The sequence below is a fragment of the Sarcophilus harrisii genome, chromosome 3 (assembly GCF_902635505.1).
Source record: "Sarcophilus harrisii chromosome 3, mSarHar1.11, whole genome shotgun sequence".
Classification (NCBI taxonomy): domain Eukaryota; kingdom Metazoa; phylum Chordata; class Mammalia; order Dasyuromorphia; family Dasyuridae; genus Sarcophilus; species Sarcophilus harrisii.
In genome coordinates, this window is record NC_045428.1 from 88,748,514 (window position 1) to 88,762,865 (window position 14,352).

At 35.1% G+C, this 14,352-nt stretch overlaps 1 protein-coding gene across 2 annotated transcripts in view; it reads left to right on the plus strand.

Moving 5' to 3' along the window:
* The window catches only part of ELF1 (E74 like ETS transcription factor 1), a 38,183-nt gene that overhangs the window by 18,401 nt on the left and 5,430 nt on the right, over positions 1–14,352 (plus strand). For both annotated transcript variants that reach the window (XM_031958449.1, XM_031958450.1), the window contains 3 exons: positions 6,944–7,027; positions 7,371–7,563; positions 9,915–10,382. In XM_031958449.1, the coding sequence (XP_031814309.1) occupies positions 6,944–7,027; positions 7,371–7,563; positions 9,915–10,382 (745 nt within the window). The remainder of the gene's footprint in view (positions 1–6,943; positions 7,028–7,370; positions 7,564–9,914; positions 10,383–14,352) is intronic.

The following is a 14,352-nucleotide window of genomic DNA, read 5'->3' on the forward strand; positions in this document are numbered from 1 at the left end:
TAATTGGCTCTCAGTGGTTGATTGTGGGATCCATACGCCTTTCCTCTGCAGTGATGGTTGCCCTGAATGATGGTTGCTGGGTAGCTACTTTGGGAGAAAGACTGCTGGCTGGGGGCCCTGCCCTTCCTGGTCTCTGCCCGTAGGTGACAGTTGTTGGTGGGCCTGTTGTGCTCTCCCTGGAATGGCTGGAAGCAGGCACTGTGAGTGACGGTGTGTGTGGGGCATGTGGGGCTGCATCCCCAGGATATCTGGTCCTGGGTCTGGGTACTGTATAGGATATGAGGGGAAGTGAAAGTGGAAGGGTGATGGTAGTCTGACCACTTGACACATCTGTTCTCCCTCCAGTCTTCTGATCCCAAACCTCACACTCAATCAATTACATCGTGCTTGTCATATTGAGCGGCTGTTCCCTACAGTGATGGGGCAATGGAGAAGGCTCAACCTGGCAGAATAATGGCGTTTTTGTTGGCTTTCCTAACATAGCAACTTAGAAAATGTGCCAGACTGAATTCTAATTTAGAAAAGCCAAGAAAAAGCCAGGGTAGCTTAGGAAGGTAGAGAGAGAGGTCTGCTGAACTTGGCCAGGAGTGCAGAATAGTGGTAGTGACCATGGTGGCAACAGCAGCAAGAAGGAAGCAAGCCCTTAGATAGAAATTCCTGAACTAGTGCTGTGAGCAGGAACGGGGCTGTCTACATCCCTCACTTTGGGATTGCCCTTCCAGCACAGATCCTGCACTAGATCACTGCTACCGACTTCCCCTAATGTAGCCCAGGAGCAGAGCAGGGGCCCAGCACTAACGCTGCCCTGGGATAACCAAGGACAAGAGACCAAAGGATAGCAACTTACAGAATTTATAGAACTGCCCAACGGGGCTAAAAGTGAGCAAGTCGACCAACATTCTACTGAAATTAAAGGTCACATAGGCAACAGATCTTGCAGAACTCTTCTGAGGATCATGCTGCTTTGGAAGAACCAAAAATTTATAGGCCTCCAGACATGAGTTGTGAGAGAAAAAACCTTAGACTAGATAACCCTCTTCTCCTCCCTCCTTTCCCCTTATTACCCTCAGAAGTAGAGCTTATCTCAAATATAAAGTCCAAAGTCTAGAAAGTTGGTTGGGAGGATGAGGGAAGGAAAAAAAAAACCTGGCTATATAAAAGCTATGTAAAAAAACTGGCTATATAAAGAGATAATATGGTAACTGAGGACGCTCAAAACACAAACTTAGAAAAAGAGAATAGCTCTAGAGCAGGGGTCCTCAAACTACAGCCCGCAGGCCAGATGTAGCAGCTGAGGACGATCTCACCCAGGGCTATGAAGTTTCTTTATTTAAAGGCCCACAAAACAAAGTTTTTGTTTTTACTATAGTCCGGCCCTCCAACAGTCTGAGGGACAGTGAACTAGCCCCCTATTTAAAAAAATTGAGGACCATTTAACATCTATTGGTCATCCTGCCATCTAGGGGAGGGGGTGGAGGGGTAAGAGGTGAAAAATTGGAACAAGAGGTTTGGCAATTGTTAATGCTGTAAAGTTACCCATTCATATATCCTGTAAATAAAAGGCTATTAAAAAATAAATAAATTAAAAAAAAAATTGAGGACCCCTGCTCTAGAGTATGTATAAATAAAGCCTTAAAGAAAAATGCAGAATTAATACAAGTCTGTTAAGAATTCAAATTTCAGAGCTAAAGGAAGAGATTTAAAAAGAGAGCCAAAAAATGATTCAAATAAAAAACCCCAACAAATATAAGTAGTAGAGAAAAAAAAAGTGTGGGGGAAAAATGAAGAAAAAGATTAAACACTTTATGAAATGATGGAAGTATCAGTTTGTACAATCTTTGAAATCTAAACCATAACACAACACACACACACACACACAAAAAAATGTGTGTGCATATATACACATAAGTACATGCACGTATATACATACCACATCTAACTTATTAAGTGAAATTTTGAAGATTATTTAAGCTGTTCCTTTTAAATTATGAGTATACACAGTATAATATATCTTTTTGCCTTGTTAGTGATGTTTAAATGTTTAATCCTTAATTTCATTACTATGAAATTTTATCCATATTTCTGTCCATGGGACCACTTCATTGGATCATCTAAAGAAGAGAGAGAGAAGAAAGAACCTCTCAGATGGAGTCAGGTATTTGACTTGGAGAGGAAATTTTTTAATACTTTTTTAATAATTTTTAAATTTTTAAATTTTCCTTCTCTATTTCCAGGAAGTCAGATTCCTCACTAAGCAGGAGACTTATGCCCTAGAACTAGGTTTTCCTAGTTCTCGCAAGGTTATCCTACTTTCCTGGAGCTGCAAAATGAACTGTGGGTTTTTTCTTCCACCTGAACTCCTCATAGCTCTCTTGAGATTCCCTAAAAAAGATTGCTCTGATCTCTGGTAGGATGAAATATATTCAAATAGAAATTGGAGGATCTTTTGTCAGGTGTGTTATAGAAAGAACTCGCTTTTTAGGTAGTGCTTGAGCGATGTGATCTCTCAGACGGTATTCTGTGATTATAGAAACACTTGTGAAGTAGGTAAAGCAAATCTTGGACAATGAGAGTATCCCTTGTAAAGGCTAATTGATTAATACCTCTTGAATGTTGTTTGGAATTCAAGTAGCTGACATATATACATACAGAAGCCCAGTAATTAGATTTTTCCTCAGCTCATTGAGGCTTAATTTTTATTGAGCAATATAGTTCGATCTCTTATAATGGTTTTATTAAAATACTTTGTTAAAATTAAATTTAAATATTTAATTTGTTCTTTTTAATTTTAATAATATAATTACATATCATTATGCAATAAAACGTAATTATAGACCTTAAGAGAAAATGAATAGCAAGATAGAAATATACAGTATGGGAATATACAGTATGTCTGTCACTAGACTCAGCTAATATCAATCTATATTTGTAACCAAATCTTAGCTTTTTTGCCAATTCTTTGCAAACTTCTACTTTTATCCACTTATAATGCTCTTAAATCTAGCTTTTATAGTTTTGTTCTGAAGACATTAAAAGCCCTTAATGCAGTCCTTTCTGCCTGAATCAAATCTTTGCTTACACAGCCTAACTCCACTTTTTTTTTTTTTTTTTAATTATAGCTTTTTATTTTACAAGATAGATACATGGGTAATTTTACAGCATTGACAATTGCCAAACCTTTTGTTCCAACTTTTCCTTTCCTTCCTCCCATTCCCTTCCCCCAGATGGCAGGTTGACCGATACATGTTAAATATGTTAAATATAAATTAGATGCAATATAAGTATACATGTCCTAACAGTTATTTTGCTGTACAAAAAGAATCGGACTTTGAAACAGTGTACAATTAGCCTGTGAAGGAAATAAAAAATGCAGGTGGACAAAAATACAGGGATTGGGAATTCTGTGTTCATAGTCATCTCCCAGAGTTCTTTCGCTGGGTGTAGCTGGTTCAATTCATTATTGTTGTATTGGAGCCGATTTGGTTCATCTCATTGCTGGAGATGCCCACGTCCATCAGAATTGATCATCATATAATATTGTTGTTGAAGTACATAATGATCTCCTGGCCCTGCTCATTTCACTCAGCATCAGTTCATGTAAGTCTCTCCAAGCTTTTCTGAAATCATCCTACTGGTCATTTCTTACAGAACAATAATATTCCATAATATTATATACCACAGTTTATTCAGCCATTCTCCAATTGATGGGCATCCATTCAATTTCCAATTTCTGGCCACTACAAACAGGGCTGCCACAAGCATTCGTGCACATACAGATCCCTTTCTCTTCTTTAAGATCTCTGTGGGATATAAGCCCAGTAGTAACACTGCTAGATCAAAGTGTACGCACAGTTTGATAACTTTTTGAGCATAGTTCCAAATTGCTCTCCAGACAGGCTGGATGTATTCATTCACAGTTCTACCAACAATGGATCAGTGTCCCAGTTTTCCCACATCCCCTCCAACATTCTGCATTATCTATCCCTGTCATTCTAGCCAGTCTGACAGGTGTGTAGTGGTATCTCAGAGTTGTCTTAATTTGCATTTCTCTGACTAATAATGACTTGGAGCATCTTTTCATATGGCTAGAAATAGTTCCTGACTCCACTTTTAGGAAAGTTTCTGCGTTGTTCTCTGTAATGTTCTTGGTAGATTATCAGGGCATTGAAAAATGGAGAGATGTTGCTTAGGCATAGAGCCCTCCTGATAGTTTTGCCTTTCCTCTGGGGGCATCCTTGGGCTTTTCTTTCGAGCTTAGACCTAGTGGACCAGCAGCTTGCCTTGGACACTGAGCTCTCCAAGCCCTTTGGCTGTCACATCTGATATCTGATTGAAATAGCTTTTGCCTTGACAGGAGTAAAATCGTTATTTTTCCCCATGACTTCTTCACATAAGGTGAGTATAGCATCCTTGTGAAGCCCCATGAAGCTGTAGTGGTTTCTTCTCAGTCTGCTCATGGCCCCTCTGTGTCTCCTCACCTATGCCCTGGTTGGTGCTTAGTATTGTGTCCCTAAGATTATTTCTCCCCCTCTTTTCTTTTCTGGGGAAAGTTCTCACCTAGGTAGTAACTGAAATCTGGTTAACTTGGTTCACACCAGTATTTAAATAATTTTCTTTCTCTCCTTCCACCATTCCAGCAGAAGATAGACAAGTGGTTGCATATTTGTATCATAGTCTCTTTTGTGACTGGAAAATAACCTGAATAAGATCCATTTTACCATATTTGTATTGTGATTTCATTCAAGTTCTCATTTTTGTTGAGTCATTTTCAACTCTTCATGACCCCATTTGGGGTTTTCTTGACAAAGATTCTAGAGTGGATTTCCATTTTTTTCTCTAGCTCATTTTACAGATAAGGAAACTGAGGCAGACAGAGTTAAGTGACTTGTTTGGTGTCACACAGCCAGTAAATAAATGTCTGGGTCCAGATTTGAACTCAGCAAGTCACTTCCTGACTTTTTCCCCAGCGCTGTCTCCAATGGACTACAGGATTTAGAACTGGAAAGAATTTGAGGGGTTATTTAGTCTAATCATTTTGCAGATAAGAAGTCTTAAACATTGACTGTCTGTGTGATCTTGGGCAAATGACTAACTGAATAGTGGGTTTAATGTACAAATTATTTTTATATGCTCTCCTTTTGCATAATCCCAGCCTTAGTTTCCTTACCTTTAAAGTGAAAAGTTGATCTACTTGGACACTTAAATCCTTCCATAGGAACATATGATCCTATTTGCTGTATAAAATTTTATAATTCAACTGGATTAAATAAATAGTTAGAATTTGAACTGAGGCCCTTAGATTTTGGAGTTAGTATTCTTTTGAGTGTGTCCTGATTGATTGCTTCATCTGATCCTGGAGCAAGGAATAATTTTTGGGGGGTGGGGGGTGGGGCATTGATTACTGAAGGAGAGGTTAGCAAGTTTTATTTTCATCTTTTTGCCTTATCTGCCAGTGTTGTATACAAACTATCTGAGGTGAAGCTCTTTCATTTTTTGAAAGAGAAGATAACATTTATCTACCCCTGAATGAGGCCGTCTTTCAAATATTTAGATATTCTTAAACTCTAGCATCTGTCATAGAACAAGGAGGTGGGAGGAGCACCTTATAAAGAACAGATCTGGAATTCTTCACAAGGAATCCCTGAGATATATCCTGCTTATTTCCTTCACTCACCCTTTCCCCTTACCCAGAGCTTCTCTTATCCTGGTTTTCAACCCATCTCTTTCCCCCTCCATCCTTTTCTGTTACTTGAATGTCATTAATGCTTGAATGAACTTTATCTAGACTATTGTCTATTTAGAACCATGCTGACTCTTCTTAAAAAAAAAAAAACAAAAAAAAAAAACTAATATGGTAGAAATATTTCATAGCTCAGTCTTACCTTAAGTGGGTCTTACCCCATACTCTTTTATGGGCATTAAAATTAAATTTATGAGGATAAAAATTTTAAATTATGGTATTCAGATGAAAACATTTGCTCATAGTTTATAGAAATCCAAGGGTATACACATACATATATGTGTATGTGTGAATATATCTTGCAAGAAAAGTTATTATTATTATTATTTTTTTTTTTTTGCTGAGGCAATTGAATTTAAGTGAATTGCCAAGGGTCACACCCCTGGTAAGTGTTAAGGATTGAGATCAAATTTGAATTCAGGTCCTCCTGACTTCTGGGGTGGTACTCTAATCACTGCACCACCTAGCTGCCCTGTAAGAAAAGGTCTTAAACAGGAACCTGAAATATAACTAGTTTACCTGCCACTAAAACAGTGTTTTTTAATGTGACATAGATTTTTTTTTTGTCAAGATATTCAATAAGTTGTTTCCTAATGAATTGAAACACATAAGGAATTGTTAAACACATAAGGAATACAAGATTGCAGTCAACAGCAATTTCTGAGTTTCTCCTAAACCAATGTAGATGACAATAATAGGCAGTTATTAGAAAAGAGAAAATGGAAACTGAAATCTCTCCCTGTCTTTGAGAAACTGCCATAACAGTATTTTAGAATAAACTGATGTTGAAATCAGAAGAGAATGGTATGGGTTCATTTGGAGTCCAAACTGATCTAAAAGAAATATAAACTTCTCAGGAAACTAGCACATCTGTTTTTAAATATGCAGTACAGAATTTTTTTAGCAGTGTTGGTTCTGAAGTAAAAAACTTAAGTTTTAACAATTTTGTAGAAGATAAAGCATAGTTGAGTTTACTTTTTCCTAAGATTATTTTATTAAATCATTTTGTTAGTTAGTTATTTCTACTGTGTAAAATGTTCTATCCATTATGTTCAGTTTTTTTGAAAGTGATTTTCTTTATAGTAAATATAATTTTTGGTGAGAAAAACACATTGCACTATTTAGACAGAAATCGAAGACCTTGATTTAAATGGCATATCAAAAGATGAGAAGAAAATGAATTTGTTAATTGATTGATTTCAGGGAGAAAAAGTAAACCACTTCGACCAGATTCCCCAGCTACTACACCAAATATATCTTTAAAGAAGAAAAACAAAGATGGGAAGGGTAAGTACTACAAGTTGCTTATAATATGTACTTGTCAAACAGCATTTAAAATTGAAAAAATTTTATGGCAACATAAGGAATCAGTCTAAAAACTTTCCTGACATGCTGAAATGAGTTTCACTATTTATTTGATAAGGCTTGCCACTTCCCCTCAAGGAAAACAAATCCATAGAAATCCCCTTTTCCTAACTTTCTCTAATTAGAATAATCTGTTTTTCAGCCTAATTAAAAAAAACAAAAACAAACAAAAAAAAAGTTATGCCATTGTGTTATTCCAAAAGACTTTGTTGCTGATGCCTGGGGGGGAAAGGGAAAAAAAAATTAAAAAACACCTTTGTTTCAGGAAATACAATTTATCTTTGGGAGTTCTTATTAGCACTTCTTCAGGACAAGACCACCTGTCCCAAATACATCAAGTGGACCCAGAGAGAGAAAGGAATTTTTAAACTAGTGGATTCTAAAGCTGTGTCTAAATTATGGGGAAAACACAAAAACAAACCTGATATGAATTATGAAACTATGGGAAGAGCTCTCAGGTATGTAAAATTTCAATAGTTGTATTTGTTTATCGAATGCTGAAAATTGGTATGTTACAGAATAATAAAGTATTAATATGTTATTTTTAAGGATTAAGAATAAATTGATTGTAGAAAACAGAATATAGTTAAATTGAAATATCAAGGGGTTTTTTTTTTTTTTTCTGGAGAAAGGAAGTGAGGCTTTTATAATAATACTCTATGTCCTATGAGATGGTGCACTTAATCAGTTTTATGTCCTGCTCCTGTTTTTCTCTGTAAAAACAGGAAATGTGCAAAGAAATAAGTTGTGGTTGACATTTTGTTTGTATAGAGGTCAGAAAATTCTGAGCTGTGGTCCTCACAGGAATTGTGAATCAACCACAGTGTTATAAAATCTTGCACCATTAAGCTGTATCAGCATAAAGAACAAATGAAATGGCATTATACAGTAAGATAGGATTACCTAGGGGTAATTTGATTTTCAAGTACAACATTTATATACTGTAGTTGGATGTTAGATGAAAAATTTTGTATTTTAGTTATTATAAATTTTTTAAAATCAAAATGATCATTTTACTAAAGGAGCTTTTAGTTTCAATGTTTTTGAACTTGGATCATTTTGACTGAGGCTACAATGATTCTGTATTTGAAGGAGATAAAATTAGTCTTTTTAAATTAAAACTGTTATAGTTTTATGTTTTTTTATTTTAAAGATATTTAGTTCACCTGAAAAATTTTGTATCATTTTTACTGTACTGTACTGAATTTTATAATAACAGTATATTAAATTAGTAAAATAAATCAGTTTCTTGTAGGAAACTCAGATTCTTTGGCTTTGCAGGGATTATCCTTTAATAAAACTAATGACAGGGGCAGCTAGGTGGCACAGTGGATAGAGCACTAGCCCTGAAGTCAGGAGGACTTGAGTTTAAATCTGGCCTCAGACACTGGGCAAGTCACTTAACTCCAACTGCCTCAGCAAATCAAATAAATAAAATAAAACTAATGACAAACATGATGAATTGTACTGCTTTTATATATAGCTATATATTTATGAGTTAATGCCATTTACATAGGAAACTTTTTTTACATTTAATATTTTTTCCAATTACATGTAAAAATAATTTTCAATGTTTATTTTTAAGATTTTGAATTCCAAATTTTTTTCCCTCCTTCTCCAAGACAGCAAGCAATCTGATTATAGTTTATACATGTACAATCATGTTAAACACATTAGTCACGTTGTGAAAGAAGAAACAAAAAGAAAACAAAAGTGAAAATAGATCTGTATTCAGATTCCATAGATCAGATTCTCTGGATATGGATAACCTTTTTCTCTCATGAGTCTTTTGGAATTATCTTGGATCACTGTATTGCTGAGAAGAATTAATCTTAGTTAATCATCAGACAATGTTGCTGTTACTGTGTGCAACGTTCTCCTGGTTCTTCTCATTTCACTCAGAATCAGTTCATGTAAGTTTGTCCAGATTTTTCTGAAATCTGCCTCTTCATTTTTTCTTATAGAACAACAATATTTCATTACAATCATATACTACAACTTGGTTAGCCCAATTGGTGGGCATCCCTTCAATTTCCAGTTCTTTGCCCCCACAAAAAGAAATGGTGTAAATGTTTTTATACATGTAGGTCATTGGAAACATTCTTAAGCCTAAAAATAAACATTTGTTGTCACATTTCTAGGTTTGCCTAATAGAATTCAGCCAATTCTGTTAATAGGGAAGCCAAGGGAAAATGAAGGAAATCCAAATGTACCAGTATTTGTCATGTTCCTTTTTCATGGTCATGTTAGTTTCGGTTTTGTTCCTGTATGAATCCTTATGTTATGCTCTTAATCAAAGTCAATTTGACATTCTTGAGATTATCCTATTGTTACCACAATCTTTTGGAACTTATTATAAGCTGTGAAATAGTGAAAAGGGAGGGCAAGAAGGAAGTAAAGAGATGTGAAACTAGAGATTGATATAATTTACATCCTGGATTCACTCCTACAATCAGGGGATCAGTTTTTAGGTTGGTAGTCACTTCTGCATGCATGTAGACAGAGAAATAATTCTTTGTAATGATGATAATGACCCTAAGTACTTTTGATAGTTCTCAGAATATTAGTCAGTTTTAAAAAATGGCAGAGGCAGCTAGATGATGCAGTGAATAAAGCACCAGCCTTGAAGTCAAAAGGACACGAGTTCAAATACAGCCTCAGACACTTAATACTTTCTAGCTATGTGATCCTGGGCAAGTCACTTAACCGCAATTGCCTCAGCAGAAAAGGAAAAAAAAAAGTTCTTGTGGTGTGATTAATGTTTTTAATAACTCTTTACTCAATCGTACTTGTCTATGTTTTGAAATAGGTACTATTACCAAAGGGGTATTTTGGCTAAAGTGGAAGGTCAGCGCTTGGTTTATCAATTTAAAGAAATGCCAAAAGACCTTATTTACATAGATGATGAAGATCCTAGTTCCAGCTTAGAATCTTCAGATCCATCATTGTTATCTTCAACAACCACTTCTAGCAGAAACCAACCGACCAAATCCAGAGTGTCTTCAAATCCAGGGATAAAAGGAGGATCTGCCACTGTTCTGAAACCAGGGAATTCTAAATCTAAACTCAAAGAGCCTGGGGAAGCCCCACAGACACACCTGTCTACTCTGTCACCTGAGGTTGTGAGGACAGTTCAATCATCACAGGCTCCACATCCTGTTCAGCTCTTTCGGACTGTTCACCTTATGCAGCCAATACAAGCTGTTTCAGAAGGGCAAGGAGCTGTAACCAGTAACATGCAAGATGAAACATTAAATTCTTCTCTTCAAAATATTAGGTAATAAATATGTTTCTTAATTATAGATTATTGAAAAGTAACTTTAGTCCTTATTTGTACATGTAAATATTCAGAAATGAAAGTTAGGTAGATCTCAAGCCAGATTATAGGAGCCAAAATCTTTTATCATTGTTAGGGCTAACCTAACTTGCATGGGGGTGGGAGGGAAGGAGATAGGCTGAGCAGGTATTTAGGCTATTGTACCTATCACAAATATCAGTATGGTTTGATTACATGATTTTCCCTTTTTAATTTACTGATTTACCTATTCCTTTTAGTACAGATTTTTAATACCTTGATTGAACCAGACTAGTTGTGATGCAAATACATAAAAATCCACATATAAAGCTTAGGAGCTTTTATTTGCATTAGATAGAAGTGGTAAGGATCATACAAAATAGGTTTTTAAAGCCTTATAAGCATCTGAGTTGCTCAGGAGTTGCCAGGTCCTGGAATCAGGAATGACTTGAGTGCAAATATAGCCTTGTTTAACAAACAAGCTAAATTAAACATTTAGCTCTTTGACATTGGGAAAGTAGCTTAACTTTGGTCAGGTAGGTGGTGAAGTGGATAAAGTACTGAGGTCTGGAATAAGGAAGACTGATTTTCAGACACTAACTGTACAGATCCTGGACAAGTCACTTATTCTTGTTTGCCTCAGTTTCTCCATCTGTCATGATCTGGAGAAGGAAAGGGCAAACCACTCCAAAGGTTTTGCCAAGGAAACTCTTAAATATGGTCATGAAGAGTTGGTTGTGGGGGGAAAAAAGAAATCAGTGTCTTATAAATTTTTCTTTTTAGGAGCTTATCTGTTTATATTTCATCCCAAGGTGATCTTTCTTGGTGGAGAGAAACTATCATACTACTGCTAAATGGTCCAGATACACTTAGATGGTCACATAACTAGAGGCTGGTTACCAACATTGCATTATGTTGTATCCATTTAAGGAGGACTATTAATTATTCAGTAGGAATTGAAAGAAAAAAAAAGAAAAATGTTAAATATGTAAAAGATTTACCATCCTGCCCCAGGTATGAACCGGCACAGTGACAGAAAGTCCATATTTGCTTTTGTATAAATAAGTGAAATGGTGTGATATTCCTAGATTTGGGGAATGAAGAGAAATGGAAAAGATGAGACAAGTTGGATCTTAGTGTTATTTTGCTTGAATTTTGTCAATTTCTATGTCATAAATTAATTGTGAGTCCAAAGATAACTGTTGAATGGTTGGATTTTATTTTTTTGGTGGATTATTTTACACAAAGATTTTAGATTCTCACACTTGCAGGTTTCAAAGCATTTCAAGTCTATAAACATTAGATTTATAGAATGACTATTTAATTCAAACTAATTTCAAGGGTAGAATTGTGGATGAATGACATTTTCAACCTAATGTGACTATTTACATAAGAATTCTATTTTTAGACTTTTTTTTTTTTTTTTTTTTTTTTTTGCTAAGGCAATTGACTTAAATGACTTGCCCAGGGTCACACAGCTAGGAAGTGGTAAGTGTCTAAGGCCAGATTTGAACTTGGGTCCTCCTGACTTCAGGACTGGTGCTTTATCTACTGCACCATCTAGCTGCCCCTAGATTCATTTTAATAAACAATTTTTTGAGCAAGGATATGTTTGATAAACGTATAACAATAAACAGATAAACTGTTTGATTTTTGTATTTTTATCCCTAAACTTGGTGTCTGCCTCATAATAGATATTTAATATATGCTTATTGATTGACTGAATAAAAAAGTTCTACTATATTATTAAAATAGTGAAAGAAATTTAAACCTCATTATGAATAATAAACTTTTAAACTTTGGATACTAAGGAACTAATTTAATTCTTAGAAGAAGGGAGGAAAAAGTCAGATCCCTTAGGTTTAGTTGAACAGAATGAAAATTTTTAATCCTTATTTTTGGAGTACTCATTAGTCACTTCCTTTCTTCCTTTCATTTTTTGAGATTTTCTTTTTCGTCATTTTTTTCAAAAAAAGAGTTGGTTTTATTGGAAATTCATTTGCTAGTTAGTGTCTGCTGTTCCCTCACTTTCACCTCTTGGCATTTTGAACCTGTGGGAATGTTTATGCTTTTTAGGGGATACAGTGCCCACAGTCACTTTGTTTTCTATTTCTTTCATTCTCCTTTTGGGCATAATAAAAGTGTTTTCCTACACCTCGAGAATAACTTTCACTTTTGAAAGAGATGATTAAGTTGCAGAATGGAATATCACACGAGTGTGAGAGTAAAATTCTGTGTCACAAGTCAAAACAACATAATTGTCACATTGGGTTATCCTCAGTCTGATATAAATAATCTCGTTAGAATATCAGCTCCAAATGTGAAGGTCCTAAAAATATTTTAAATTCTCTACCCCATTGTGGATCTGTCGTCTGTTAATTTGTCATCTTATTTTAAAGCATATTTATGATTTTTAGTTTTTTAAAGGTAATGAATGCAGAATTTCCTGTTATATGAAGCAATATTTTCATTGACTTAACTACCTCTCTTGAGTTTCAAATATTCTTCTAGTTTGGATAAATTATAACTTGAAAACTGACTTATTTATCCATTTCTCTTTTGGATAGTTGTATGTAGTTCTAGTTTATCTTTCTGGAGATAATTATTTATATATTAAAAAAAGAGTCTTAATAGATTTATAGCTGCATAAAGTTAGAATGGCTCCAACCAAGCTTAAGGTGAATTGCAGTAATATGTTTAATACATTATTAATTTCCTAAGGGTAGTAACAGCTGGCAGGGGGAGGGAAGGAGAGGGGTTGGATGAGTCTTATTATTTCTTTTAGATGTAAAATTAAGGTTTCAGAGGACAGCATTTGAATTATATTCCAGATGAAATGTTTGTTAATATTACCAATGAGGATTGTCATTAGTACTGTAGTTTTTTGCTTTTTCTTACTGAATTCTAGAAAGATCCATCCTTATTCTCTTTCCATATCAAAGTGCTCTAATAACTCATATGAAAAGCCTAAGACACCAAATAGAAAATGATGATTGTGAAAACAAAAGTAGCCAGGGTCACCCATTAAGTAAGAGAAAGCCCTCTAATAGCTTCTCTACTTTTTGGTTCATATTGGTTGCCCCCAATCTGCGGCTTCTCCTCCAAAGGTTTTCCTATCTCTTCTGCCTTTTCCCTGCATACCTCCTTCATTTATCACTACCAGTTTGGGCTTCTTCAGTGTGTTTGAGCTTTTTTTCCCCCACCATTTCCATTTGGTTTACTATGCATGGTCATCTCAAGGTACTACCTGTTATTAAATTTTAACTATCCAGATGGACAACCTCAGCTAACTGGAATAGACAATTAAGAAAAAAAGGGGGTAAGTTTAGAGCGATAGAAGAACAATTGAAGAGGGCTCCCGATTTTTAATTGGGGAGCTGGGTTGACTTCCTGCCATTTACTCCTACAATCACAAACTACCTAATATCGAGTCAAACTTTCTGTCTATAAAATGAGCATGATAATAATGTACTACATACCTTCCTGGTTGTAAATCCTTAGGTACTACAGAAAGTGACACTTCCAGTTAGGTTTTTTTATTATTATTATTATTTGTATCCTTCTTGAAGAGGTACTGTTAAGATTGTTATTTTGCTTTTTGTTCCCAGCATTCATCAGAAACTCCTTGAACACAGCAGGGTTAAAAGTTGATTGAATTTTTTGAGGGGAAAAAAGAAAGTATTTTTTAAAATTAAAAAAAAACCACATGTAATTAATATAATTAAAGCTCAAATATATTAGTTATAGGATAGTCCTTTGACATCTTACTACTTTTTTTGCTTTTATTTTATATATTATGCAATTCCAAAAACATTGATCTTGGTTTCTGAATCCACAGAGGAGGGAGAAAATGACTTTTGCAGAGGAGTCATTTGAGCTTAGGAGCCTGATAAAATAGTAGCAAAAAGTGAGAGCTCACAAATGTGAATATCAGAACATTCTTAGAAGTAGA